General features: G+C 41.3%; 1 protein-coding gene and 6 non-coding genes across 8 annotated transcripts; 3 read left to right on the top strand and 4 right to left on the bottom strand.

The window, feature by feature from the left end:
* The first annotated feature begins 745 nt into the window (after nt 1–745).
* Nucleotides 746–818, top strand: trnar-ucg (transfer RNA arginine (anticodon UCG)). Its single transcript has one exon. It is a non-coding gene; the product is annotated as a tRNA-Arg (tRNA).
* Nucleotides 819–1,272: 454 nt separating this feature from the next.
* trnar-ucg (transfer RNA arginine (anticodon UCG)) lies at nt 1,273–1,345 on the top strand. Its single transcript has one exon. It is a non-coding gene; the product is annotated as a tRNA-Arg (tRNA).
* Nucleotides 1,346–2,060: 715 nt separating this feature from the next.
* On the top strand, nt 2,061–2,134 carry trnai-aau (transfer RNA isoleucine (anticodon AAU)). The gene has a single exon. It is a non-coding gene; the product is annotated as a tRNA-Ile (tRNA).
* A 3,740-nt stretch (nt 2,135–5,874) lies between these two features.
* atp7b (ATPase copper transporting beta) lies at nt 5,875–25,030 on the bottom strand. 2 transcript variants are annotated; one of them, XM_056370151.1, is made up of 21 exons: nt 24,550–25,030; nt 18,800–19,571; nt 14,984–15,229; nt 14,621–14,784; nt 14,384–14,545; nt 14,235–14,308; nt 13,884–14,067; nt 13,565–13,798; nt 12,883–12,974; nt 12,584–12,711; nt 12,350–12,504; nt 12,011–12,145; nt 11,705–11,899; nt 10,523–10,705; nt 10,175–10,358; nt 9,437–9,577; nt 9,210–9,352; nt 8,912–9,115; nt 8,717–8,834; nt 8,056–8,158; nt 5,875–7,934 (listed from the first exon to the last, which is right to left on the bottom strand). In XM_056370151.1, exons 1-21 carry the CDS (start codon nt 24,697–24,699, stop codon nt 7,673–7,675), a joined length of 4,029 nt encoding a protein of 1,342 aa, XP_056226126.1. In that variant the 5' UTR covers nt 24,700–25,030; the 3' UTR covers nt 5,875–7,672. The 2 variants fall into 2 exon arrangements, with proteins under 2 accessions (XP_056226126.1, XP_056226127.1); XM_056370152.1 differs by lacking the exon at nt 24,550–25,030 and adding an exon at nt 23,057–23,099.
* On the bottom strand, nt 21,449–21,520 carry trnam-cau (transfer RNA methionine (anticodon CAU)). Its single transcript has one exon. It is a non-coding gene; the product is annotated as a tRNA-Met (tRNA).
* Nucleotides 21,527–21,599, bottom strand: trnar-ccu (transfer RNA arginine (anticodon CCU)). The gene has a single exon. It is a non-coding gene; the product is annotated as a tRNA-Arg (tRNA).
* trnar-ccu (transfer RNA arginine (anticodon CCU)) lies at nt 21,781–21,853 on the bottom strand. The gene has a single exon. It is a non-coding gene; the product is annotated as a tRNA-Arg (tRNA).
* Nucleotides 25,031–25,154: the final 124 nt, after the last annotated feature.

Below are 25,154 nucleotides of genomic sequence, written 5' to 3'. Positions count from 1 at the left end.
GCCGTTGATATTCAAGTGCCCGTATTGCTGAACAAGCAGCATTCAGAACAAGAGCAGAACAGAACAGACATATTTATACACCAACACAAACGCACATTCATACAAGAAATGTTAACAATGGTGCAGTGCAGTACAAAATGAACAGTCACACTGTTATTCTGTTGGTGCATAATAAAAATGAATAACTCCCTTCATTGTATTCTGTACTATAAGTCTTTAGATTGTTGGCACATGTGCTGTTTTATTAATGTGGTATTATTCAGTATTTTTATTTACTCAAATCCATCACAGTGTCGTTGATTTATGATGTGCATTTGCCAGCTTCAAAATGGTAGAATAAAAAACCCTTTATGGAGATTTACCATTTCTTTACAGATTTCCTGAAGGCCACCCCGTGTCTTCACTCATCAACACAGACCTTCAGTAGAATAGAAAACGTCAAGAGGTGAATGTATATGCATTGTGGTTTTAGTTTCTCTCTTATCGCTGTCTGCAGCCAGTCCAGTTTAGGGCTCTCTCAAGGTAAATTCATTCTTGAGTGTCTAATAAATTAAATACAAAACTGTTAACAAGGGATCTATACTGAGCAATGGTAAGCCATATTAAAACCATTATCTTCCACTCTCCAATAAATAATTCTGACATTTTTTCCAACTCATAGATCTACCCAACTTTTGACCTTAGCCAAGCAAAAAGGTTTAAATAATGGGGAGACAGAAAGGGCCCTTGAAAGAACATGCCATGTGACCACGTGGCCTAATGGACAAGGCGTCTGACTTCGGATCAGAAGATTGAGGGTTCGAGTCCCTTCGTGGTTAGGATTTGCATCATACTTGTGTGTCATAGAAAAAAACAATACCTGCTACAATGGTGTGACAAAGAACCAACACATCTGATTGTACTCCAAAGAAACAAATATACTGGTCATTTACTGCTCCACAGAAACCAATACAACAGAGAATACCAGTATCTCTGTATCAAGTTTGCTAATTCCTCTCCACAAAACAAACGTCCAAAATAGATCAACTGCTGTTTGTTCTGTCTTGTTTTCACTCTAGAGCAAAGGTTACCGAAAACAGTGCTAAAACGCCACCCATCACTCGCAATGGGTGCTCCAGTGCTGTCGTACTTGATGGTAGGCTACCAATAAGACCATTATCTTCCACTCTATTATAAATATGACATTTTGTCCAACTTGACTTTTGAGCTGAGCCCAACACGAAGGTGAAAACAATGAAAAATGAAAAAGGCCCCTTAAGTTAGAGGAGTTGTGACCACGTGGCCTAATGGACAAGGCGTCTGACTTCGGATCAGAAGATTGAGGGTTCGAGTCCCTTCGTGGTTGATATTCGCATGATACTTGTCTCTGGATGTGAAGTGTTTGGTGGAACTGTCACAGAAATAATAATTAATGGTGCAATGACGCCTGAGAAAACACACATTCTTTTGCTCCAAAGAAACATACTGGAACACAATGGTCTGTCTTTGTGGAAACTGTAAGATGTCAGTGTCTGTCACCCATACACACTCCTCACCTTTATCAGTCAGAGCTGATGCATTACGCAGCACCTTTACGGATCATTGTTCAAGGCTCAAGCATCTGCAGGAGAGACAGAATGAGAGGAATGTTTACACTGAGGTGCCCTTAAACTGTGATAATACAGTACAATAAAGTTATAACAGTGGCGTGCAATACAGAATGTAAAATATGTTGTTTGATGCATCATTCATCATGTGACAAAGACAAATTTCTGTAACACAATAAAGTGACTGTGAAACTACTTTTAGTTTGAAAATAAAGAGTCAAATTTGTTTGTATTGTGGTTTTAGTTTCTCTCTTAACACTGTCTATACCCAGTCAGGTTTATGATGAGCAATCTCTCTATCACAATTTTATTCCTCTCGAGAGACACCACCCTGGTGGTCACAGCAGAAGTATTTAGTTAGCATAATAGGAGCAACGCTTACAGCTACAGTGGCCAATTTAAGATCAATGGATTGAAGTGTAGTTGTGTCTTTCTACAGCATAGGCTTTTTTTCTTCTTTTGTTTTTTGAAGTAGGCCGGATAGCTCAGTTGGTTAGAGCGTGGTGCTAATAACGCCAAGGTCATGGGTTCGACCCCCATACTGGCCAATAGCTTCAGTCCTGAAAGCTCTCAATCATAATGCTTTAAAGAGGAGAACTCATCACTGTCATGGTTGATGGTAGGCTACAAATTAAATCATTAGCTTTGACTTTCTAATACATTAATATGACATTTCATCCGACTGATACCTCCACCCAACTTTTGAGCTAAGCCTAAAAAACTGAAAACAATGAGCTATAAGAAGGTAGATCAGTATTTTCAGCACAGCAGTTCCAGTCCTGCTTCCAGTCTATAAAAAAAATGTTTTTTGTCTCTGTCACACTGACAACTTAAAATGCCCATGCACACACGAACACACACACACACACACACACACATGCACATACACACAACTCACCATCGGTAAGAGCGGATGCATTACGCAGCACCTTCACGGATCATTGTTCAAGGTTCAAGCATCTGCAGGAGAGACAGAATGAGAGGAATGTTTAAGCCGTGACCTGTCTGTGTAGTTCATCTCTTTCTTTCTTTCAATACAACTCAATTTTCAGGGCTAACTTATTTGTATCACTTTCTAAAAGAACCGATATTTAAAGCTGTTTACACTAAAATGCAATTAAGCTGTAGTAGTGATGTATAATACTCTGCAATACAGAATGTACAATATGTTGTTTTATGTTGTTTAATGCATCGTTCACCATGTGTCAAAGACAAATTTCTGTAATACAGTAAAATGACTGGGAAGCTACTTTTAATTTCAAAGTAAATTGCTGAATATATAAACCAAGTACAGTTTTATTGCTGCTGTTATTACTCTCATTGAGACGATGGCTTGCTGACAGCATAGCCAGAAGTCTTCCCTCTGCAAGGAAGAATTTAATTTTCTCCTCCTCTTTCAACAGGGGGACTAAGATTTTCTGTTTAATATTTATCCTTGTAAATGAGTTGAACCAAGGCATACCTATCATTTTTAATTCTTCAGCACGTACAGTATAAAAAGAGGCACTTCATCTACTACACATACAGTAGAATAATCATAGTTTGTGCCTTTTGTGTATTATTATAATTACCTGTAAATCATATAGAAATTGTTCTTTTTGAACGTGGAGATCTGAAACAAAGCTGGAGACTGTTATAATGCATACTTCCCTGGTTTTTACGGATGTGATACAAAATCTATTTATATCAACATCCATAAACCCACTTAGAAATTATAGACAAATATGCTCCTTATAACTGCAGAACTTGCCTGACAACCATCAGGTTTTTAAGTTTTCTTCTGTATTGTACTTCTGTATAAGTAATGCAGAGATAGTGGTCAGTACATCTAATTGTACATGACAAACAGGGGCTGTTAATAGAGAATTTGCCGAGATGTAAACAAATATACAGTGCTGTCAAAAGTCTGAGACCACTTTCCCAAAATATGAAAAACAAAGGTACATTAGCTAAACAAATGAAAACATTAGCTAAAGAGAACGAGACAATATTGCTAAAGCAAACTAAACCATAGCTAAACAAAAGTACATTAGTTAAAGGAAAGTAACAAACAGATAAACAAAAGAACGTTAGCTAAACAAAAACTTTAGCATGTAGCAATAAAATAGCTCCGGATATCTAACATAGCTATGAAAAATGCAATGTGAAAATTTTATTTGACTAATACCAGAAAAACAAAGGCGTTTCAGAAATGTTACGAACACAAACTCACCTTTTAGAGGGTCTACATTTTTGCTAATGTGCTGCAAGCTAAAGCTGCAGTTTACTCAAAGCTGCTAGGTACACTACGATTTCTGTGTCAACCCTTTGGTCATGTGATGCGCAAGGTGAAAAGTTTGCATAGTCATTTGGGAGGTTCATTAGGGTAATTAATTAACCTAGTGGAGCATCTTCTCGGGTTGAGTCCTCCCTGTTAAGCTGGTCTACTGTGTCTTTGCTGCAGCTCTGCTCCTGCACACCTGATCCAATTAAGTTCACATGAAAATGCGTCTCCCTCCCTTAATTGGATCAGTGACCAACCACTTTATATTCAGAGCATGTTCATGCACGAGCACATTTTGCCCTTCCACGAGTTGAAATGCATTTTTCTTTTTTTTTTTTACATTTCCTTGTCTTTCTTTTTTAGTTTTATGCCTTTCTTTTCTCAAAACTTTTACCTCTCAAGCATTTGACAATCTTGGCACACACGTCCACAAACATACTGGAGACATTCATTGTCACTGAAATTGTTTCTGAAGATGGACAATAGGGTGACGAGACACCGGAGAAACAAACAAACCCTGCAATGAATACAAATGCCTGTTGTTTGGATGTTTCATGGAGCACGTAATGTTTCATGGTGACCATCTGTTCCCCAAAATTGCACAGGGAACCCACACTAATGGTGACATATTTCTTTTCCTATCCAGATCTGTCCATTCAGGATGAATTTTCACATGTCAACGCAACAGAAACAGAAGAAAAAAAAAAGGAGCCACAAACAAATAAAAGTATTCACTACACACTGTGACAAAAAGTTGAGACATTCCCGCTGAGATGGTCTTTCAATTTCGGATGCAGTCTTGAAGGAAGATGCAGTTTGTTGGTTTAGGGAGGAGGAAGATAATTCACTATCATTGTGTTGCACAGGGGTTGGTGTATGAACACGCTGAGAGAGGGCGGCTCAGATCACGATGAATTCTTAAAGATATGAAACATTTGAAATGTGTTTTTCTGTGTGTGTGTGTGTGAGAGAGAGAGAGAGAGAGAGAGAGAAACAGATGAAGCTGAGTCAGATAAAGAAAAAAAAATGCATTTTCCAAGATGTAGTTTTAAAATCTATGTATGTGCACATGACAAGAAAGAGAGAGACAGAGAGAGAGAGAGAGAGAGATGCACCATGGCCAAAAGTATGTCAAAGATGACACCCATATGTGTTGGTGAATATGAAGGTGTTTCCTCTGGGGATGCAGATGTTGTGCAGCCCCAGTGGACCTAACAGATAAGGCACCGGCCTTGCGGATTCAAGTCCCAATTGGGATTTGTGGATTTTATTCATTCTTTTACACTGTGGTTTAACAGTGTAAAACATCAAACAGGATTTGTTGTGGAATAAACAAACCTCTCAACAGTAACTTAAAGTAGTAGTGTTAATTTTGAGACCTGTTCCAGAAGGTGAACAAAAATCTTGAAAGGATGAGTTGGATGAATGAACTGCTGAGAGTTCACTAAACTCATTAATTTAAGTTAAAAATATACATATAAATGTTGTTTAATTTAAGGTTATATGAAACTGGCACATACTCAATTAAAAATGTTTTATATTTTGAAGCCCTTCCAATAGGCTTTGGCACAACAAAAGAAACCAGTCAATGCCCTCAGCAACCCATTATAACCAGTGGCTGGGGAGGTCATTTATCAGAGGCTGCCCTTAAGCTCAAGAGCACACAACAAAGAACCTGTTCGTATCTGTGAAGGGAAAGTTTAAAGCAACTACGGTCTATCATAGCTAAATGTACCTTTGCACAGAGAAATGTTTGATCCCTCTGGGCTGCTGTTAAGTACACTTAATTTTTTTCCTCCTCCACTCTTCTTGGGTAAGAGGATTGTCTTTGCAGAATAGCAGAAAAATCTTCACTCTGGGGTTTGCAAACTCTAAACTATGTGAAAATGTTTAGATAAAGCTGACATTACTGAACCACTGCTGGGGTTTTTATATCTTTCTTCAAACCTATAAGTCGGGAAAATATAGGCCTGCTACCCTGCACTGGGGAGCACCATTATGACAAAGTGAAGTGCAGTACAACTTTTTCTTACTTTGTGTTTAGTTTAGTTTTTAGTCTTAAGTTAGAAACAAACAAACAAATATAATAACAAATAACAAAGTTATTAAAGGCAAGTTTTAAACAGATATATTTGTTCGTGTCTGAGATATGAAATGACTAAATAAACGAGGCTAAAACCTTCCTCTGAGGTCGCAGCATCGTTCTGAGACCATCGGACTGTGTCTGCGGGTATTTTCCCCGGCCTTAGCTGCCGGCTGAGGATGATTACAGATGCAAAGCTGAGCAAGCATGCTGTGCATCCGTATAACAATGCTGTAAAATACATTCTGACAGCTGGAGCGTAAACACGTTCCAATGGTGATAAAATGCAGCAATAAAAGATACTAGGAGATACTGAAAGCGAGGATGCAACACAAAGCTACAAAGCTAAAAAATTAGCCAGTGATTTATGAGAGAAGGTGCCCACAAATACAAACAGAAAGCCTTCAGACAACATGTCGTACAAATGGGTTCATTTCAAACAAACCCCAACATTCATCAGCATCTTAGTGTTGTTGTGATGTCATCTCCCAGGCAGTTAAAGACTCACTCACACAGGAGTCAGGTGACACGTATATATATATTATACTGCATTACATTATACTCTCATGTGACCGCCAGGTGGCTGAATGACCCTCGTCTGACCTTAACGACTCTCAGGTGTGAATGACCCTGTGGAGGTTGAACGCTGGTGACTCCCCTCCTCCCCGAGGATACTGTCAGTGGGAGGTGAAGCGTTTCTATGTCCAGTTGCTTTTAGCACTTCAAGATAAAGAAAAATCATAATGACATTAGAGGAAATATCAGTTTCTGTGGCACTGATGTTAAGTCTTTTTTTTTAATCAAATCGTATTTAGCATTAGCACAATTTAGCTGAACATTAAGTGTGTGTGAATATGTGGGAAAAGCCATGTTCCTAATATTAAAGTCAGTGTTGTAGAAAAAATAATTAATTGCACTTTTTGGCATTTCTTATTGATAACATCTTTGCTTTTCCTGCCATCATGTCATAGTCTGCCGGTCCATTATGAGTCATATTTATATCTCTAAAGCCCATATGTCTATTCACTTGTGATTAAGCTCAACAAAATGTGAAATTGATTCTTTCTGGTTAAGTATAGAGTCCATGGATGAGATCATTTGATTAATCTACGCCATTTATCATCCCTGACACAGCTCGAAATACATGTGGACCGAAGTCCAAACGGTCTGAGCTCCACTTCTTCTTCCTCATTTCTATATTTAACACGAGAACTTTGCACTTGTGAGGTTTTGTTGAAGAAGGACTATTTAAAACATGGCAACAAGAACATTTTCTTTTTCTTTTTTTTTTTTATCTTAGATTAAATGACAAAATCAGGGCAGCTGGATGTGAAAGACAGGTGGATTATTTTTGAAATTGTTCTAGAAAATGATGATTTTGTTTAAACCTGAGACCAACACTCACACCAGCACAGACTTTGACCTATGTATATTGTTAAAGTGCATTTGTACAGCAGTTACTTTGAACTGACTAGCAAGCAAACCTATTTTCTACATCAACTTTCACTCATATAGCACCCGTCATCTGGTGTGAAATAGGAAAAATGCACAAAATGCTTCAGAAGCCGAGTCAAACTTAACTTGTGTGAGTGTTAGCAGCTTGATTTTCGGACATGTTCCAATTAGCCTCATCTATTTACATAAATACGTAGAAATATTACACATTAAGAGCTTCGCTGAATTCGTAAACATGGGAACCAGGCAGAAACCGTCTCAGTCCTTCTTCCCTTTATCCCTTTACTACACATTAAGGTCCTCTGCGGTCTGGTGATCCAGGAGGGAGCGGCGGTCCTGCTGCTCCTGGACAGAGTTAATGGATTGTCCCTGGCTGGAGAGGGTGGGCGGGGCCACGCTGCTGTGACTCAGCTGCTCCCGAGTGGGGAGAGCTGGGCTCCGCCGGCGGCCGTCCAGCCCCAGATGTGTGCTGATCTGAGACGACCGCAGGCTCTTCATTTGACCTCGCGCTTGCACCTCGTACAGCTCCACAGAGGTTTTCTTATACCTGCAGGAAACAGACGGTTATTATACTCACCGCTGAATTCAAGAGAGGGGGACTATAGAGACAAAAGCCACAGAATACACCAGGGGAGAAAAATGTAACATGAAAACTCATACAGACTCACATTCTCAGCAGTAAAGACGACAGAACCACAGAGACGGAGGAGGCAGCCATCGCAGCCGAGCCCATCCAGGGTTGCAGCACCAGGCCCACGGGCATGAACACACCTACAGCCAACAGAGGACAGGACGTTCACTCGTTCAGAGGTTCAGCGTGAAGCCTGTTTCAGTTTGGTTTTGCCTTTTTAAAAAGTTTAGGTAACAAAGCCGAAGTTCGCTTTTGAGAGGACGAGATCACAGACATTGATTTCACTGACGTCCACACAGCAAATCTTTCCTTGCAAACAATTTCCTTTCATTATCAGTATCTGCTGTGGTTTTTCAAAATAAGAGGCTTCATTCACTGTATAGTACAACAGTAATGTGAGGTTTTTACCCACAGAGATCACATGTTTAAAGGCTGATTCTGACAGTGCTTTGATTATTTATCTTTTAATATTTTAGGCAAAAAAAGTAAAGACAAAAAAGACAATATTGGCAGAAAATAAAGGCTTAACATTTTTTGTTTTCTTGTCAAAGTTTTCTTGGGGTTGTATTTGTGTCTGATATTTGGGAAAGTACAACTTTTATTTCTCTGCCTGATTTATAAAAAAGGCGTTCTGCAGTGTTGGTGATACGGCGTCTTGTGAGTCTTCAGGAGCTAGTCAGTGCACACTGAGTCCTTACCAGCAGCAATTGGTATTCCTAGAAGGTTGTAGATGAGAGCGAAGACAAAGTTGATCCTTATCCTCCGCACGGTCTTCTTCGACAGCTCGATACTCGCCACCACATCCAGCAGATCATTCTGAACAGTGCACAAACCTTCGGGTCAGACAGTTCAAACATGTCACAGTATCTCTGCTCAGACCGTCAGTCACCTACTCTGATCAGGACGATATCCGCCGCCTCGATGGCCACATCTGTTCCTGTGCCGATGGCGATGCCGACGTCGGCGCGGGCGAGGGCCGGCGAGTCATTAACACCATCTCCCACCATGGCGACTCGCAGGCCTTGTTCCTGTAGCTCTTGTACTTTGGCCACCTTATGTGACGGCAGCACCTCCGCAAACACCTTTCTGATCCCCACCTGTGGTCAACCAAACACCGGGCATTTTATTTCTTTTATTCAGCTGCTTCTCTTTCACCTTTTTTAAAATTCTTTGTAAATATTTGTGTCTTACCTGTGCGGCGATGGCTTTGGCCGTGCGTCTGTTGTCTCCTGTTATCATAACCACCTCAATGCCCATGCTCTTGAGAGTATGCACTGCTAACGCCGACTCTGCTTTCACCGTGTCTGCGATGGCTAACATGGCACACAGCACACCTGCAGAGACATCACATACAACATGTGATGAGGTACAAGAGGGGGCGCAACGACGAGGACAAAACTGTTTGGTCTCATCCTCACCATCTATAGCCACCAGGACGGCCGTCTGCCCTTTCGTCTCGTGGCTGCTCATGGCGGCATCAACGTCTGCGCCGATGTGGTGACCGTTCCTCCTCATCCATTCTCTGTTTCCGATCAGGACTGAGTACGACAGTCCTCCACCTAGGAGCAAAGAAAATAAATGAAAAAAAAATCTGTGTTTCAACAAGAAACATTTAAAATCAGATTTTTGTGAATATACAGGATCATAAAAGTGAAAAATATAAAAGGAAAATCCAGGACAAGGAGGTGACATCAGGTGTTTTTGTGCAAAATAAGAAATTCCATTATTGTAACTAAGGTATAAGATATACATTTTTTGAAATTGGGGTTTTCAAAGGGATTTTTTTTTTTTTTTATTTCAAATTAATGGACAAAAAAAAAACTTGTTTTATCTTATGACCATCATAAACCACATGTTCCATAAACATATGGCAATACAGGGGTCAAAGCCCACGACCTTGGTGTTATTAGCACCACGCTCTAACCAACTGAGCTGACCGGCCTGCTTCACACTGTGATATTTAAGACAGATACCTCTTATCTAGAATAGCTATTCCTGTGTAGATAAGAGGCTTTGTATAATGTATTTGTTTATATATTCTCCGCTGAAAAGATAAAGGCGTATCATGACTAGAGCCAGGTAGCTGTGGGAAAAAGTGTCAGCAGGTGTAAATATAGAATTGGGAGCGGAACCTCCGAGAGCGAAAACCATCAGACCTGAAGCCGGGGCCTCGGCGGCAGAGAGCAGGCTGCTTTCGTCCGTGGTGGCCCCTGGAAGCAGGAAGCGCTCGTCACTCTGCTGCTGAAGCAGGCGCTCCACGTTGGACACGCGGCAGCTGATCCCACAGCCCGGCACCGCCTGGAAGTCCTGGCAGTAGCCCAGCACGTCACAGCCCAGCTCCTGTTAGGTGCACACAGACAAAGTCCTGGATCCACACACTGCTCACAAACAGTTAATAAAGTTCACACGCAAATAATCACACACAAACAGGCGTTAATGTAAACTCTACATGCTGATAAGCAAGATCAGATTATAACTCTGGTCTAACCGGCTCCCTCCCTCACCTCTTTGCAGTGTTTAGCAACGGCCATGCCCAGCGGGTGCTCGCTGCTGGCCTCCGCTGTGCCCACCACCGCCAGGATCTTCCTCAGGGGCATACGGGCCATTTCCCACAGCACCAACACACGAGTCACCTGAGGCACGCCGTTTGTTATCGTCCCGGTCTTATCGAACATCACCACTCTGATCTGAGGGAGCGCACACAAACACAGCGGAGTCACGGCTCCATCTTCTCTTTATGTTGTGTTTTTGGTCATCTTTGATTTTGCTCCAGGCAAACATTTGATCATTCAACTGTAAACCTCTCGGAGATCATGAAAACACCTTTGAAGACCGAATAATGCAGCAACATATGGAACTACTAAAGTATAAGGTTTACCCTCTCTGGAGGGTAAATGTGCACAGAAAACATTATGCCAAACAAGACAGAAGCTCCTAAGGTGTGATATTGTTGAAAATAAAAAAGCAGTAACGTCCTGCACCACACGGTGTCACTAGTAGTAATTGGAATAAAATATTATATATAGATTAGATATTAAAATAAGCAGAAGTCTTGACTGCAGAGGAATACGTGTTTGGTGTGAGACACTCAGGGGGAGGATTTCTATTAGTGTGTGTGAATAGGTCTCATTTATCCTGCATGAGAGTAAAGTATCACTTTCATCCTGAGGCTGGTATGCTGCACGCCTGCATACCGATACATACTGCAGGCAGGTTGTTTTTCTTACCATAATGGATGACATTGATGCCTTGAATGAATCAATTCACGCACCAAATATTTGCTCTGCAGCCACACCATTTTGCAGGATTGTCTGGCTGAATCTCACAGAACAGTTAACGTTTCAACATGATTGTTGTTCTTGCACTGTAAGTTATTTGAATCTGATACTGCAGACGAATTGTTAATAACAACTTCACTGTTCAAAATGAATAGACACTCAGCTTTGCGTGGCTTGTGTGTTTGGTGCATTATAATCCCATTTACCAATTTATGATTAGTGTATTTTATTTATGTCTTATTTCTTATTTATGCACTTATTATGTAGAGCTACAAACATATTTGTTTTCCCAATTTTCACTGATTGTAACATGGATTTTTCTGATTGAAATCAAGTAAATTATATACATATTTAATTGCTAACAACCATGGTTATCAGATGTCAGAAGCAGGATGTAAAGTGCTTTGCCTTATGGGCCATCTCCAGCGGCTCGCCTCCTTTAATGAGGATCCCGTTCTGAGCTCCGACACCTGTGCCCACCATGACGGCTGTCGGGGTTGCCAGTCCCAGAGAGCAGGGGCAGGCGATGGACAGAACGGTGATGGACGCCTGGAAGGCAAAGCGGACGATGACCTCTGCCTTGGAAATGTTCTGGTTGTATCCCTGTGAGGAGGAGGAGGAGGAGGAGGAGGAGGAGATGTGAAAGTGATGTGAAGATGCTCACACAGCTGTCTCAAATCTTAAGAATATGAAAACACTGGCGTGCGCACCTACCGGGAAGTTTTCCTTCACGATGTCAAAGTTGACAAACCCGACTGCCATCCAGGCCACCAGCGTTAGCAGAGAAACGATAACTATGAAGGGCACGAAGTATCCACTGAGCCGGTCTGCAAACTGCTGGATGGGGGCCTGAGCAAACACAGGAGTGCAGAGGAGTTAACTGGAGACGTGCTGCAGGAAAACAAGGTCAGCGTTTACGGAAATTAATTGCGCCACTGTCGGCACATTTAAATCCGAACGCATGCTGTGTCCAAACTCTTTGCTCTTTATGCTCCTTGTGTTTCTGTTTGTCCGTCTCTACTGTAAATCTGAAAACGAAGCTGAGGCTGTTACCTTGGAGGTTTGAGCTTCCTCCACCAGTCTGACTATCTGAGACAGCGTTGTGTCAGCGCCGACGTGCGTAGCCTCCACCAGAAGAGCACCGTGAGCGTTGATGGAGCCGGCGATCACCAAACTGCCCACCTTCTTACTGACAGGCATCGGCTCGCCTGACAGGAAGAAAGAACGTGACACGTGAATCATTTCAGTCAGCGGTGTTGATGCTCTACGGCTACTTTCTCCTCCTACCTGTGATCAAAGACTCGTCAGCCATGGAGCTTCCCTCAATCACTTTCCCATCGACAGGGAACTTTCCTCCTGGGACGACCTTCACGATGTCGCCCCGCTGGACCAGCTCCACCACCACCTGCTCCTCACTGAAGTATAGAAATATATTTACAGTTACACATCATGTTCAAATATTATTGTTTCTATTGTTTGAAAAGTTTTTCTGACAGAACTGACTATTTAATCTACATTTCTCTAAGTAACACACATTCAAATGGGCTGTTTTGTTTTATTTCTATTTACTGCAGCTGGGGTCTCACCTGATGATGGAGTGGTCAGGTCCCAGAGTGACCACAGTGGCATCAGTGGCTTGAAGCGACATTAGCTTGGCCAAAGCCGCTGAGGTTTTACTCTGCAGACATGAGATAAAACAAAGTATTTAAAACCGGTGAGGACAGAAATCTGACTGACCTGACTTCATCATGAAGAGGATGAAACAAATAAAACAAATACAGCAACATTTTTTCAGTGATTACAGCAACGACGCAAATAAACGTCGTAAAAGTCGAGCTGGGGAAGGACAAGACAGAAACAAGGAAAAAAATCAAGCTCTTCTTCAAAAATGAATTACTTTGTTGCATACTGGATTACTTAGCTCTTACATTAGGGTGATTCAGGATGAATTGCTGCTATCTGGTCAGAGGTTTTACTGTAGTTGTTTGTACAACAAGGTCACAAGCAAATTTACTGTGATCTTCTGACAGTGTTACAGCAGCAGCTGATGGAAAGTTAATCATCGACTCCAAACACTCCTGACATGACCTGCAATAACATCCCACGGGTGAGTCATCAAAATATTAGTCTGGCAGAACCAGAGAGCCAAGAGTGAGATTAAAAGATCACCACCACTCTCGTGTCTGTGGAGCCGGAGAGAGCTAGTCTCGCTCTGTCACTCTGACTTACATCATGTGATATAATGTTTATCTATTCAATTGTTTTTACCTTTGCAACATGCTCCAGCCATCGACCCAGAGCAATGAACACAAACAGCATGGGTGGAGTGTCGAAAAAGGTGACGGGGCTCTGGCTGGCTCGCTCAGCCATGGCCACGATGAGGACCACGCAGGAGTAGATGTAGGCGATGGAGGTGGCCAACACGATCAGGACGTCCATGTTGGCTGTGCGGTGTTTTAACGAGCGATACGCCTGGATGTAGAAGTACCGGCCTCCAAAGATCTGGAAGGGAAAGAAAGGAAAAGGAAACATCATCAACAAAAACAGTGTGGGCTGGTTCTTAATTTTCCTCACCTGTTCTTCTTACCTGCACAGGTGTACAGAGCACGAAAAAGGCCAGGTTGAGGAGGGAGAGGCCCGGCAACAGGTTCTGCTCCTCGGGCATGGAGCCTCCATGTTCCTTGTGCTGACTGTCCATCACCATCATGTAGATCATGAGGCCCATGACAGGCAGGCCAAAAACCAGGCTGAGCAGGAAGGAGCTCTTCCACCTGCAGGAACCACAAACAAGACACCTTAGAAACACATCTCTCTTTTTCCATGTGGTTTTTGCACTGTTTTTTTCTACTGATTTTCATAAGCAAGCGAAGTATTTGTGATGGAAAACAACACAAACATGTGCCGTCTGAAGATTAGTTAGTTTAAAACAGATACTTGCTGGCTAATTTCTTCTGCGTGGTCGAGGTTGTTCTTGAATCCCTCCTTCTCCAGACTGGCCTCATATCCGAGGCTCTAGAGCGAGACACGGCGTCATGATTACACAAGAGGAGGCTTATGATCGGAGTATAAAGAATAAGTGATAGATACCTGAATGATCTTGATAATATCTCGAGCTCCGAGCACTTCTGGGTCAAACTGGATCTGCGCTTTTTGGGTGGCAAGAGCAACGGAGGCACCGAGGATCCCTTTGGTCGTGGTGAGCTTGGACTCAATGTTGTGGACACATGACGCACAGGTCATGCCTTTTATCTACAAGTGAGAGATGGTGAAAACTCCTCACTGTTTCTGGTGTTTTAGAAATCACAGTATGTTGTGAAGACTTACTGAGAGGTCCAGTTTCCCGTGTGTCGCTGCATTGTCTTCTATCAACTTGGCCCCAAAGCCCAAGTCTTCTATGAGCTGAGAGACACCAGCAGCGTCTATGAGGTCTGGGTCATATTTCACCTCTGCCTTTCCCGCCATTAGTGACACCAGCACTGAGATGATTCCTGGAAGTCAGAGATTGTGAAATACTGTCAAACAAACAAGATTCCTCTTTGTTTATCTTATTTTTTTTTTGTTTTTATCAGTGAGACATTCTTGAAGGGAGAGCTACGTTTACTCAACCAATAACCCACATTTTAAGACCAAGGGATTCTCTCATATGCTGCAAACTGGTTAATAAAGAGCCTATTTAATCAAAGTTACCCTTGTGTTTGAGCAGGTTCCTCTCAATATTGGCCACACAGGAGGCACAGGTCATTCCAGTCACGCCGATGAAGCATTTCTGCACTTTAATGTCAGGAGAGTTGGGGTGATATCCCGCAGTGTTCGTCTGTAATCCGGTGCTGTTGCTGACTTCTGGCTTGTTGGGCGACTGCAGGTCAGGAAGGTGAGAGGGTCCGGAGCTAACGGTTCTGGACTTGTCATGACTCTGGATGCTGCTTACAGGCTCTGAAGAGGAGAACAAAGTCATGTGGACAGGCAGAGATGAACGGTGTAGTGGTGTAAAGTACATTAACAAGTATGCTAAATATCATGTCTGTTTGATGCAGCACAGTTCAACAGCAACACAAACTGCAGCCTTTAAAATGCAGTTTACGACGTGATGGAGGATTTGTTGCAGGACTGTCATCGTAGACTGGATTACTTTTACCTTGGTGCACCTAATAAACTGGCAGCTGAGAATATAACCTGCAATGTAACAAACCAGACTTGACTTTGAAAACCTACTGGACAAGACAAAGAGTCACAGTGCAAGATGGTTTCTCATAGGTTGACCTCTCTGACTCTGTAGGATTATTTATTATCTATTTCCTACAAGACTTTTTCAAGTAGCGCTAGCGTCAGGTTAAAGTTTTAACTTGTAAAAATCATGCAGCTGCTTCACAATCATTCTCTAATTGACATTTATGCCGAAAACAGTTTAGTTACCTAAATCTCTGCTCTCATTTTTCGGTTTTTATTTTCAGCTATAGAGCGTGTTTTTGTTTGTTTGTCTGTTTTAACCTGCAGTGATCAATGTCATTTTCATTCATCCTTGTTTGTGACACATTAAAAGTGTTGCATATTAGAGATCGACCGATATGGTTTTTTCAGGGCCGATACCGATACCGATTATTAGTAGTCAAGGAGGCCGATAACCGATATTTGGAGCCGATATTTATTTGCAATAAAAGGGAAAATATTGGCGTGAAAATTTTGAATAATGGAAAAATTCCACTTAACTTTGTTCAAATGCCTTTAATCATATGTTTATTTAACAGCTTTTCAGATTTGCAACATGTTAAAGTTTTTTTTTTCTTAGACAATAGATATCTTTGTTTTAAAATTCTAACAAAAAATGCAGGGAGCTCCCAGGCTCAGCAGCATGTCTTATAAAGTTAAATAAAAACTTAAACAAATAAATAGCTCACTAAAGTTTTCTACAGTAAATAAAGTTTTCCAAAATTTCAATATAACTGAAATGTTAATCTTTCACTTATCTTTGTTTTAAGTTCAAACAAAAACAAAAAGTGCAAGGAGTTCCCAGGGTCAGCAGCATCTCTTATAAAGTTAACTGAAAATTTAAATAAATAAATAAATAGTTCCCTGAAGTTTGCAGTTTGAAGAATGCAGTTCATGTAGGCTTTATGATGCAGTTACATTATGTCTTAAGTCTTGAACAGCAATATCCTGCTCCTCTCTACAAGAAACTATCAAAGACAGCTTCAGGACACACTTCATCTAACAATATGTCATTTTCTGCTGCTTGGGATCTCTCAATCAACACAGAAAAAGGTAAAGTACTTGGTAGTTAAACAGCCATTATTGCCCTACAGTTTTCTCTCAGACAGACGGTACTTGCTGTCAGTTTCTGCAGCTTCTCATGTGGCTTACACAAACACACACACACTATTCACTAGCCATCCCCTCAACGTGCTTCCCTGCAATCTCTCTCTCTCTCTGTGTCTCTCTTTCTCACACACACTTCTTACTTTTATAACTATTTCAGTATCAATGTTATCAGTAACCTTGTTTCAAGGGATTAAACACTAAATAGCCTAAAGCATCTTCACTTTAATAATCAGTGTTTATCGTAGGAACAGACAGCTGCCGCCAACGTCTTGGGCCTCACAGTAACGTTAGTAGTCGTGAGTTGTAGAGTTTCTCATGTGACTTCCACACAAACACACACTTTTCTCTACCATAACAGACAGTCTCCCCATTGCTACAGTCTGCTGAGCATCTAGAGCCGCGGACCGATGGGTTAACGTTACGCTAAAAGCTAACCAGCCTTCACCTCGACGGGCTTCCCTGCAATAAAACCGGACATATCGATATTATCAGCAACCTTGTTTCAAGTGATTAACAGGCACGTCTGGAGGGACTGCGAGCAGCAGAGCTGCCGCTTATGTTTATATAACGTTAATGGGCTCACAGTAATCTTACTAGTAGTTGTCAGTTGTAGAGGACTGGGATTTTTATTACAATTTCGGGAAACTCTGCTGCCTTAACTTACCTTCAAAACAAGTATTTGCTCTCCGGACCTTCTCCACCGTGTGTGTAAGGACTGTTCATGCACCGCTTACACTGCTGATTGGCTGTTACCGTGGCTCTGCTTGTAACCAATCAGATGGTGCTGTGGGTGGGACAATGCTGGCGACAGAGTAGTGACAGCAGACAGAGAGGCGCGGCTGCATCAGAGCCAAAATAACCCAGTTTTAAATTGATCTCTTATCGGCTGTCGAATTTTAAAAAAGGCCGGTGCCGATATGCGTCAAAATGCTGAATATCGGCGGCGATAATCGGCCCGGCCGATAATCGGTCGATCCCTATTGCATATACAAATAAATAGGAATATATGGAAATATGAATGTATGGATGTGAAGCTAGGAGCACTCATTTATATTAGTAAAGTCATCAAATCTTTAGTTTAGTTTGAACACCTAGCATAGATTTAGTACGACTATTTCTCTGGTACAATTTTCTTTTGTGCCAGCAGAGGCACAAAAAGCTGAAGCGCTTTGTGCTTTAAAAGCTGAATCCGTCAACTTCACTCGACCCTGACAGCTGAAATTGAAAAAGGTCGACTCGTAATCTCCCTGAGTTAATTCCACGTCTTGGCAAGCTGCTTTTGTCATTAAATCCAACAAGAAAGACCCAGCCGCTGTAAAGAGCCCTCCGAGTCGCACTGGAGAGCATACTTGTCTGGTTTCCACGGTAACTGGTGGAAACTAAGGTGAGGTGAGTATGAGGCGACCTGTTGCCTTAGTGAACCTGTAGCACTGTGCAGATTATACATGCAAAAGCTTAAGTCTTTCTTGCACATAATATACAGGTGGTTGCATTAGATTTCTTTCTTCAGATGTTTCTTACTCAACACATGACTCTGTGGTGGTTCTCATGAGGTTATAAATAACATAGTTTTCATGAATGCATCTTAACATATCATGTACAGGAATTGCTGGGCGGGATGGAATACATGGCATGAGTGGCAGCGATATAAGCCGTTTGAGGGCATCTAACAATGGGTGCCTTTTTTTACCCTGAGCTGACAAACCAGTTCAGTGCTTCTTGCGTTCCAAAACAAACTGGGAAAGAGAAACAAGATGAAGAGTTGAGATATCACTGATCCTCCAGTATCACTAACACCCATATATTACAGAAGCAGATCCACAAGGTGTAGCTGTGAAGCGTATACACTTGACGGCTCACCAGCTAAACTTATTAGAAAAAGTGTTGCGTGTTTCACTTTGTTTTCAGAGCCTTTACATGCAAGTAGTCATGTGATGCCATAGCAACAAAAGTACACCCTGCTTCCAGACTTAGCTTAGTCTCTCGTTCCCCATTAACAATTATAATGGTTACTACATTAACAATATTGTTGATAATCTGTACTTGAAGGGGCTATTTGTAGGTGTTCTCTGCTGCTAAACCTGTTTTTTTGATGGGAGCAGGTGGTGGTGATTGTCGCTTGACGGGAGCTTCGGCCATAGTTGCGTTCACGAGACAAGATTATTAAAAAGTCTCATTGGGGCCTACCTTGAAGTGATGCATCGAAGCCCATGTCCTCAATGGCTGCCCTGAGCTGCTCCGGCTCAGTCAGACAGGGGTCAAAGGTTATCATTCCCTTTTCATCCTTCAGTGACACCGCTATGGACTCTACTCCCGTCATCTGAGAGATCCTCCCTTCTATCGACTGCACACAAGAGTTGCAAGTCATCCCTACAATCCAAACGGTCGCAGTCTGGGTTGATGAAGTCGACATGTCTGTCTGCCAGTAGCTTATATCTTCTGCAGATGGGTCCTCAGATAATAAAGTGGCGTCAAACCCCATGTCCTCGATCTTGTCTCTCAGTTCCTGTTGTGCAACTAGAAACGGCTGAAATACAATCAGCGCTGCACAGTCTTGAAGAGACACCTGAATATATGAAACGCCTGGTAGCTCACCAATCCGTCCTTCGATGGACTGGACACAGGACTGGCAGTGCATGCCGTCCACGCTGATCTGCACCGCTGACTCCACACTGTATCCCAAGCTCTGGAGCTCCAGGGCGATCTCTTTGGTTGTGGTAACTGAGGTATCATAGTCCACTTTGGCTAATTTTTTGGGCAAAGAAAAGCTGATAGCAAGTACTCCCTTCAGGATGGAGATTCTGGTTTTGATGGTTCTGGCCTGGTGCTCAGTGGTGAGTCCCAGGAGTTTAAAGGTCACCCTGGAGGCAGTTTTGGGTGGAGGGCTGAGCTCACTCTGACTCCCATATTCATAGGCCAAGTTATCCAGACCTTGTTTCTCAACAGCAGCGCAATTCTCCTACAAAGATGAAAGAAAAGTACATACATTTTTAATTTCAGTAAACTGAGGGACTGTGCAATCTTGCATTGCATTAATAAAAGGAACTAACAATGGATCCTTATGTCATGTGATTGTAAGTTTATCTTATAATTATGACCAAACATCTTATTTCACACTTTCCATATTTCATAATTACAAACAAATTCCTTTCTCGTAATTAGAGTTTTCTCATAAATATGATGTATGTATGGTTCTTGTAATTATGGGATTTTCTAATAAAATAGTTTTTCTCAAAAACATAAGATTGTTTTTTGTAATTATAAAATGAAAGTCATAATGATACACAGATATTATAATTACACTGAGAAATTGAACAATAAACAACTAAAAGAGTATAAGCACTTAGACAATGTACACTGATTTAAACAGTTAATATCTTAATAGAACATTGATTTACACAACTGCAATACCAGTAATATTTTGTTTTACACATAAAGGAATTTGGTTTTACTTGCAAAAAGAAGTATATAAGGAATGTTTTAAGTGCTTCTCTTCATCTCTTTTGTTTCACAAATCTCACAGGAGAAGGATGAATAAGTATCTTCTTCTTAATCTTCTCTCAGTTAATCCAACCTGTTTTAAATCACTACAATAAAACCACACTGTGGTGGCTGAACAAGAAGTATCTTGTAATATTGCGTGTTCTTTGGTACTTACTGTACGGGCTCAGACAACACAGACCTCAAGCACACTTTTAATTTCCTGTTCCATCTTTATAAGCCTGTTCACTCTGTTTTCATTTGCTCTTTTCATCCTGAGCACAAGAGATACAGCTGGAGCTGACGGACGCGCTCCCCCAGCAAACCACTATTCAGCTACTCAACAAGCCCCACTTGACCCCGTGCAGCCTGCACATGTTCCTTCATCCATTGTTTCAGCTCTGCATCCTCAAATCTCTGCTCTCACTAAATGGACCAATAAATCACAAAAACTTTGTGTCCCTGGTTGGTGGAGATTTAGGGCAGATTCATAGGCGAGTCCATGAAGCAACAGTTGCCCATACCAAGAGTTTTAATTACCCCGTGAATCAGTGCAGAGGGGCACTTTTCAGAATCGGAAAAACTTTATTGATCCCTGCAGGGAAATTGCTTTGCTTCAACTGCTGAACGTGCAGTTAGGAAAGAGAAAGTAAATAAGTGAAAATGCAGGCTGGACTGGTCCCTTCTTTAAAAACACAGAGCTGGTTCCTGCTTATCACATTCCTGGTCGGCAAAAACTTAAAATACAAGTTTACTGGACAAGTAACTGTTCCCACGCACACACCACTTTCTTAAAAAACAAGTTTACTGGACAAGTAGCTGTTCCCATGCACACACCACTTCCTTCTTTCGTCTAATCCAGGCTCCTGCACACTGTAAGCACTCACTGTAGTATAACTGAAAAAAATGAGCTAGTTACATCAGGGTCAGTGTACTGTAAAAATCAGCTTAGACGGTTAAATATCACACGGTTGTCAACAAAAATGGGAGACGCCAACGGAGAAAGATCCAGCATCGGCAGTTCAGGGGCTGAAAACCACATGACTGGCCCTTGACATAAGCCCCCCAACGTGACTCTGCTTAAAGTCAGTCGTCACAGAACTGAGCAAAAGAAGCCAGACACATATGAAGAGTTACTTTTCATGCTGCTTCAGTTTGTCATATTAAATGCCTCTTTTTAAATTGAATAAATGAGACTTTAAAAGTACATTCCTGATATGCGTTTGTGCAAGTGTGAACATCAAATCAGAAAACACGATTACCATAGCTTTGATATAATCAGCCACACGTTGCAACCTTTTCTTTTAGATAACATCTTGCTGTCAAACCATTTGTCAAGAACACTAAAAAAAAAATTAGCAGAGGATGGTTTCGATCCATCGACCTCTGGGTTATGGGCCCAGCACGCTTCCGCTGCGCCACTCTGCTGACAACCACCCCAGATGGGAGTCGAACCCACAATCCCTGGCTTAGGAGGCCAGTGCCTTATCCATTAGGCCACTGGGGCTACAGTCTACCAGTTTCCCTCTGTGATTAGACAGATTCAAATGATGGTCTGAGCCACATGATGATGATGGACAATCACATCTGGATAAAATTGTGTGTTTCCTTAGCAGAGGATGGTTTCGATCCATCGAAATCTGGGTTATGGGCCCAGCACGCTTCCGCTGCGCCACTCTGCTGGAGATCACCCCAGATGGGACTCGAACCCACAATCCCTGGCTTAGGAGGCCAGTGCCTTATCCATTAGGCCACTGGGGCTACATAGTAGCTTTCCTTCCATATTCAAAATCACCTGCATATTCAGAAAGAGTCTTAAACAATGCTATATCCACTACAGCTGCCCCCTTTTGACCTTCTGCGTTAGAGTAAGACAAACACTGAAATGTTGACTGCTGAGTTCACAAGCTGTCCAGCTGTTCAAAGTGCAACACTTCTCTAATAAATCACACGCAGACAAACATTTCCCAGAAAAATCAAACAGGTTAGACCTCTATTATCCTCTATCGTGAATATGCAGTGTTTCTGCAGCAGTTGACGACATCACAACATACCTGTGTTCACACTGTAAACTATGTCTCAGTGACCCTCCTGTGTGTTATCTTCTACAGCCGTCACACTCATATAGTAAAGAGCTAAAAGTCTGTCACAAAAGATTAACTAAAGAAACAGAAGTGGGGATTTACCAGTATAAATTTGTTTATTTTCTTCATCTAAATGACGTACTGTAAGGAGCTTCAACCTCTGGTTCGGGGCCTGCCGGGGGCCGATTAAGAGGTTCCACAAGGTCCTAATAAAAATGACGCAATGACAGGTCCCACTCTGCTCTACAGATTATACATCTGCATTTTAACACATATATTTGCAGTAATATCGTTTCAAACAACATCAAACATTGAGCTTAACACCAGTGATTGTACAGCGAAATGTTGCATTACATGAATATGATTCAGTGATTTCTAATGATAACATATTTACACTGTTAAACTAACTGTATTTATCGTTGACCATATTTAACTGTACAAACTGCCCCCTTCACACTGTACATATTACGTAACTGCTCACTCTTAATATTGCATCATAACCATTCATAAGCATTTATTTTGTATATATCAGATAAATCTCGTCTCATTAGTTTATCGTTAAATCTGTGTTTTGTTACCTTTGGTTGGATGTTAAACTGCCTTTTGTACTCGTACTTACTGAGTGCAATGAAAACAAATCTTAATCTAATCTTAATTTAAAAACAAAAAACAATAAAGGGATTAAATTGTTTTATTTTTCTCAAAATTACTGAAAATTATTGATGTTAATAATCAGATCGAGAACAAGATGGAGCCTGCCATCAATTTTTTTTACTTTTAATTAATTGAATCTATTATCTGATACTATTTATATTAAAATAAAAACAAACATTTATATTAATATGATTTTTTTTTATAGTTAATAAGATCTTCTGCCTACCTGCATCATGAGTACCAGCCGTCTCACCTTGCTGCTGTGAATATTTTCTAGTATGTGTCATGTTATCGCTCAAGAGGAAACATAAACAAATGACTGGGCAGTTCTTGCACCAATCAAATCCATGCACTGAAATAACCTACCCGTTAACACCAGCTAGGCATCATTGATTGGATTAATACTCAGGAATAAGGAGGCAGAAATGGTGCAAGGAGATTACAGAATGGTGGAGGTTATTTACAGTCTATGGTGTTTACTGAGCGGGAGAAAGGTTCATTCATTCATTCAAATTCCTGTCTTAATTAGGTCAATTACAAACACCTTGTTGGCTCAGTTTGAAGAAATTTATACATTTAGAGTTTGATTAAACTTCACATGGTGGTGTGTAACCCTGACTCCTCTTCTAAACTCAATGGCTTGCATGATTAGCATGATTACATTACATTCATCAGGCTTTTGTCCAGAGCACATACAATAAGTGCATTCAACCTCCACAGCGACTTGAGAATAGACGTTGATACATGAGCAGATTCACCGACTCAAGTGTTTCACTCCCTGACAAAAAAACTCTTGTCCAATGTTGAATCGCTGCAGGAAAAATCTGATATGACACATATGTACAACTTTAGGCCTTTTCCACCTGCTCTTTTCCTTAAAATGAATCTGTATCTCCCTGTGACTCCTCCCAACAGATACTCTACTGTATCTGTGAGCTCAAGCAAACACTAGAAAGCACAGTATTCCTACTTAATACTTTTTGATATTGTTATTATTATTGTAGAATACTGGACAGTTTTATCCCTTCACGCCTTTAAAATGATTCATATTAAAAGGGAAAATCAAAGCTCACAGATCAGAGTGAGGAGGGGTCACTCGCAGATTTTTCATCTTCGAGGTAAAAAGTAGAATATTTCTCTCTCAGCTGTGGCATGGTAAAAGCATAAGGTGGTATGAAATGGAAATACTCAAGTACCTCAGATTTATACTTAAATAAAAAGTAAAGTGACTTTTACACCTGTGCCCTCTGACCTTTACCATGGATTCACACAAAGTCGTTGTCCCTTCACTTTAGTGTGCAAATATTTATTAAACGGTCTATAATGAAGCTATAAGCGGCTATAAGGACATTTTAGGTGTCTGTACAGTGTATTTAAACAATTTTAACTTCAGCTGTTTTACTGTTTATACAGCAGCCTCCACAGGTGGAGATATAGCTTTTGACAAAAGGATTAATAAACACTTTTTATCTGCTTATAACTACATTATATTGTGTTATGCATCCTTCATTAAATGTTTGTATGTAAATGCTGAATAAAGAATGTGGTCATTATCATCACGGTTCATCAGCGAGTCATAAGGTGTTGTTGTGCCAGAAGAAACAATAGTAACTGTAAGAGATAGACGTGGCCTGACAAAACCTTCAAAATAAGACTTTGAAAGCAGATCCTGACTGTGTGGAGACAGACAGCACCTGGACCTGGACCTTGCAGGCCTACCTTCAGTCTCCAGCCGCGGTTCGCTGAGTGGACCTCACAGGTGCAGTCAGGCTTACAGCCACATTCAACCATACAGATCTGCTCCCCGGCGCCGGACGACGACTCGGAGACATACTTGGACAGACTTTTGGGCGACTTCGACGAAAACATGGTTGGAGAAGCTGATCTGATGCCGTCTGGTTTATCTTCACCTATCAGTCGGAGGGCTAAAGTCCGCAGTGGGCAAGCGCTTCGTCCAGTTCCTGGAGATAAGGGGCGCGCGGCGCAGCGCGGGTGCGCACTGCAGGGAAAGTCATTTTTTTTTGTGTTTCAGCTCTGGAGTTGGAGGTTTTGGATCAGAGGGGTTCATGATGACAGGGTGGGCAAAGATTTCAATCACATGACTTGTGCATGTTTGGAAAGGAACTGCAGAGAAGGACCCAAAACAACGTGGATCAGCCTCACAAACAGTACAATGTGCAAAAAAGTCACTTCCTAACATTATATATTCATTTAATCTAATATTCACACTTCACAACTCTTTAAATAACAAATAAAATAATAAATAGCAAGGTCTTAAAATAACCCGTAGTCTATTTATAGAACTGGGTACAGAAATAAACCAT

Source organism: Seriola aureovittata, chromosome 24, assembly GCF_021018895.1.
Source record: "Seriola aureovittata isolate HTS-2021-v1 ecotype China chromosome 24, ASM2101889v1, whole genome shotgun sequence".
Taxonomy (NCBI): domain Eukaryota; kingdom Metazoa; phylum Chordata; class Actinopteri; order Carangiformes; family Carangidae; genus Seriola; species Seriola aureovittata.
Note: the sequence above shows the minus strand (reverse complement) of the source record. Positions and strands in the feature narration are given on the sequence as shown.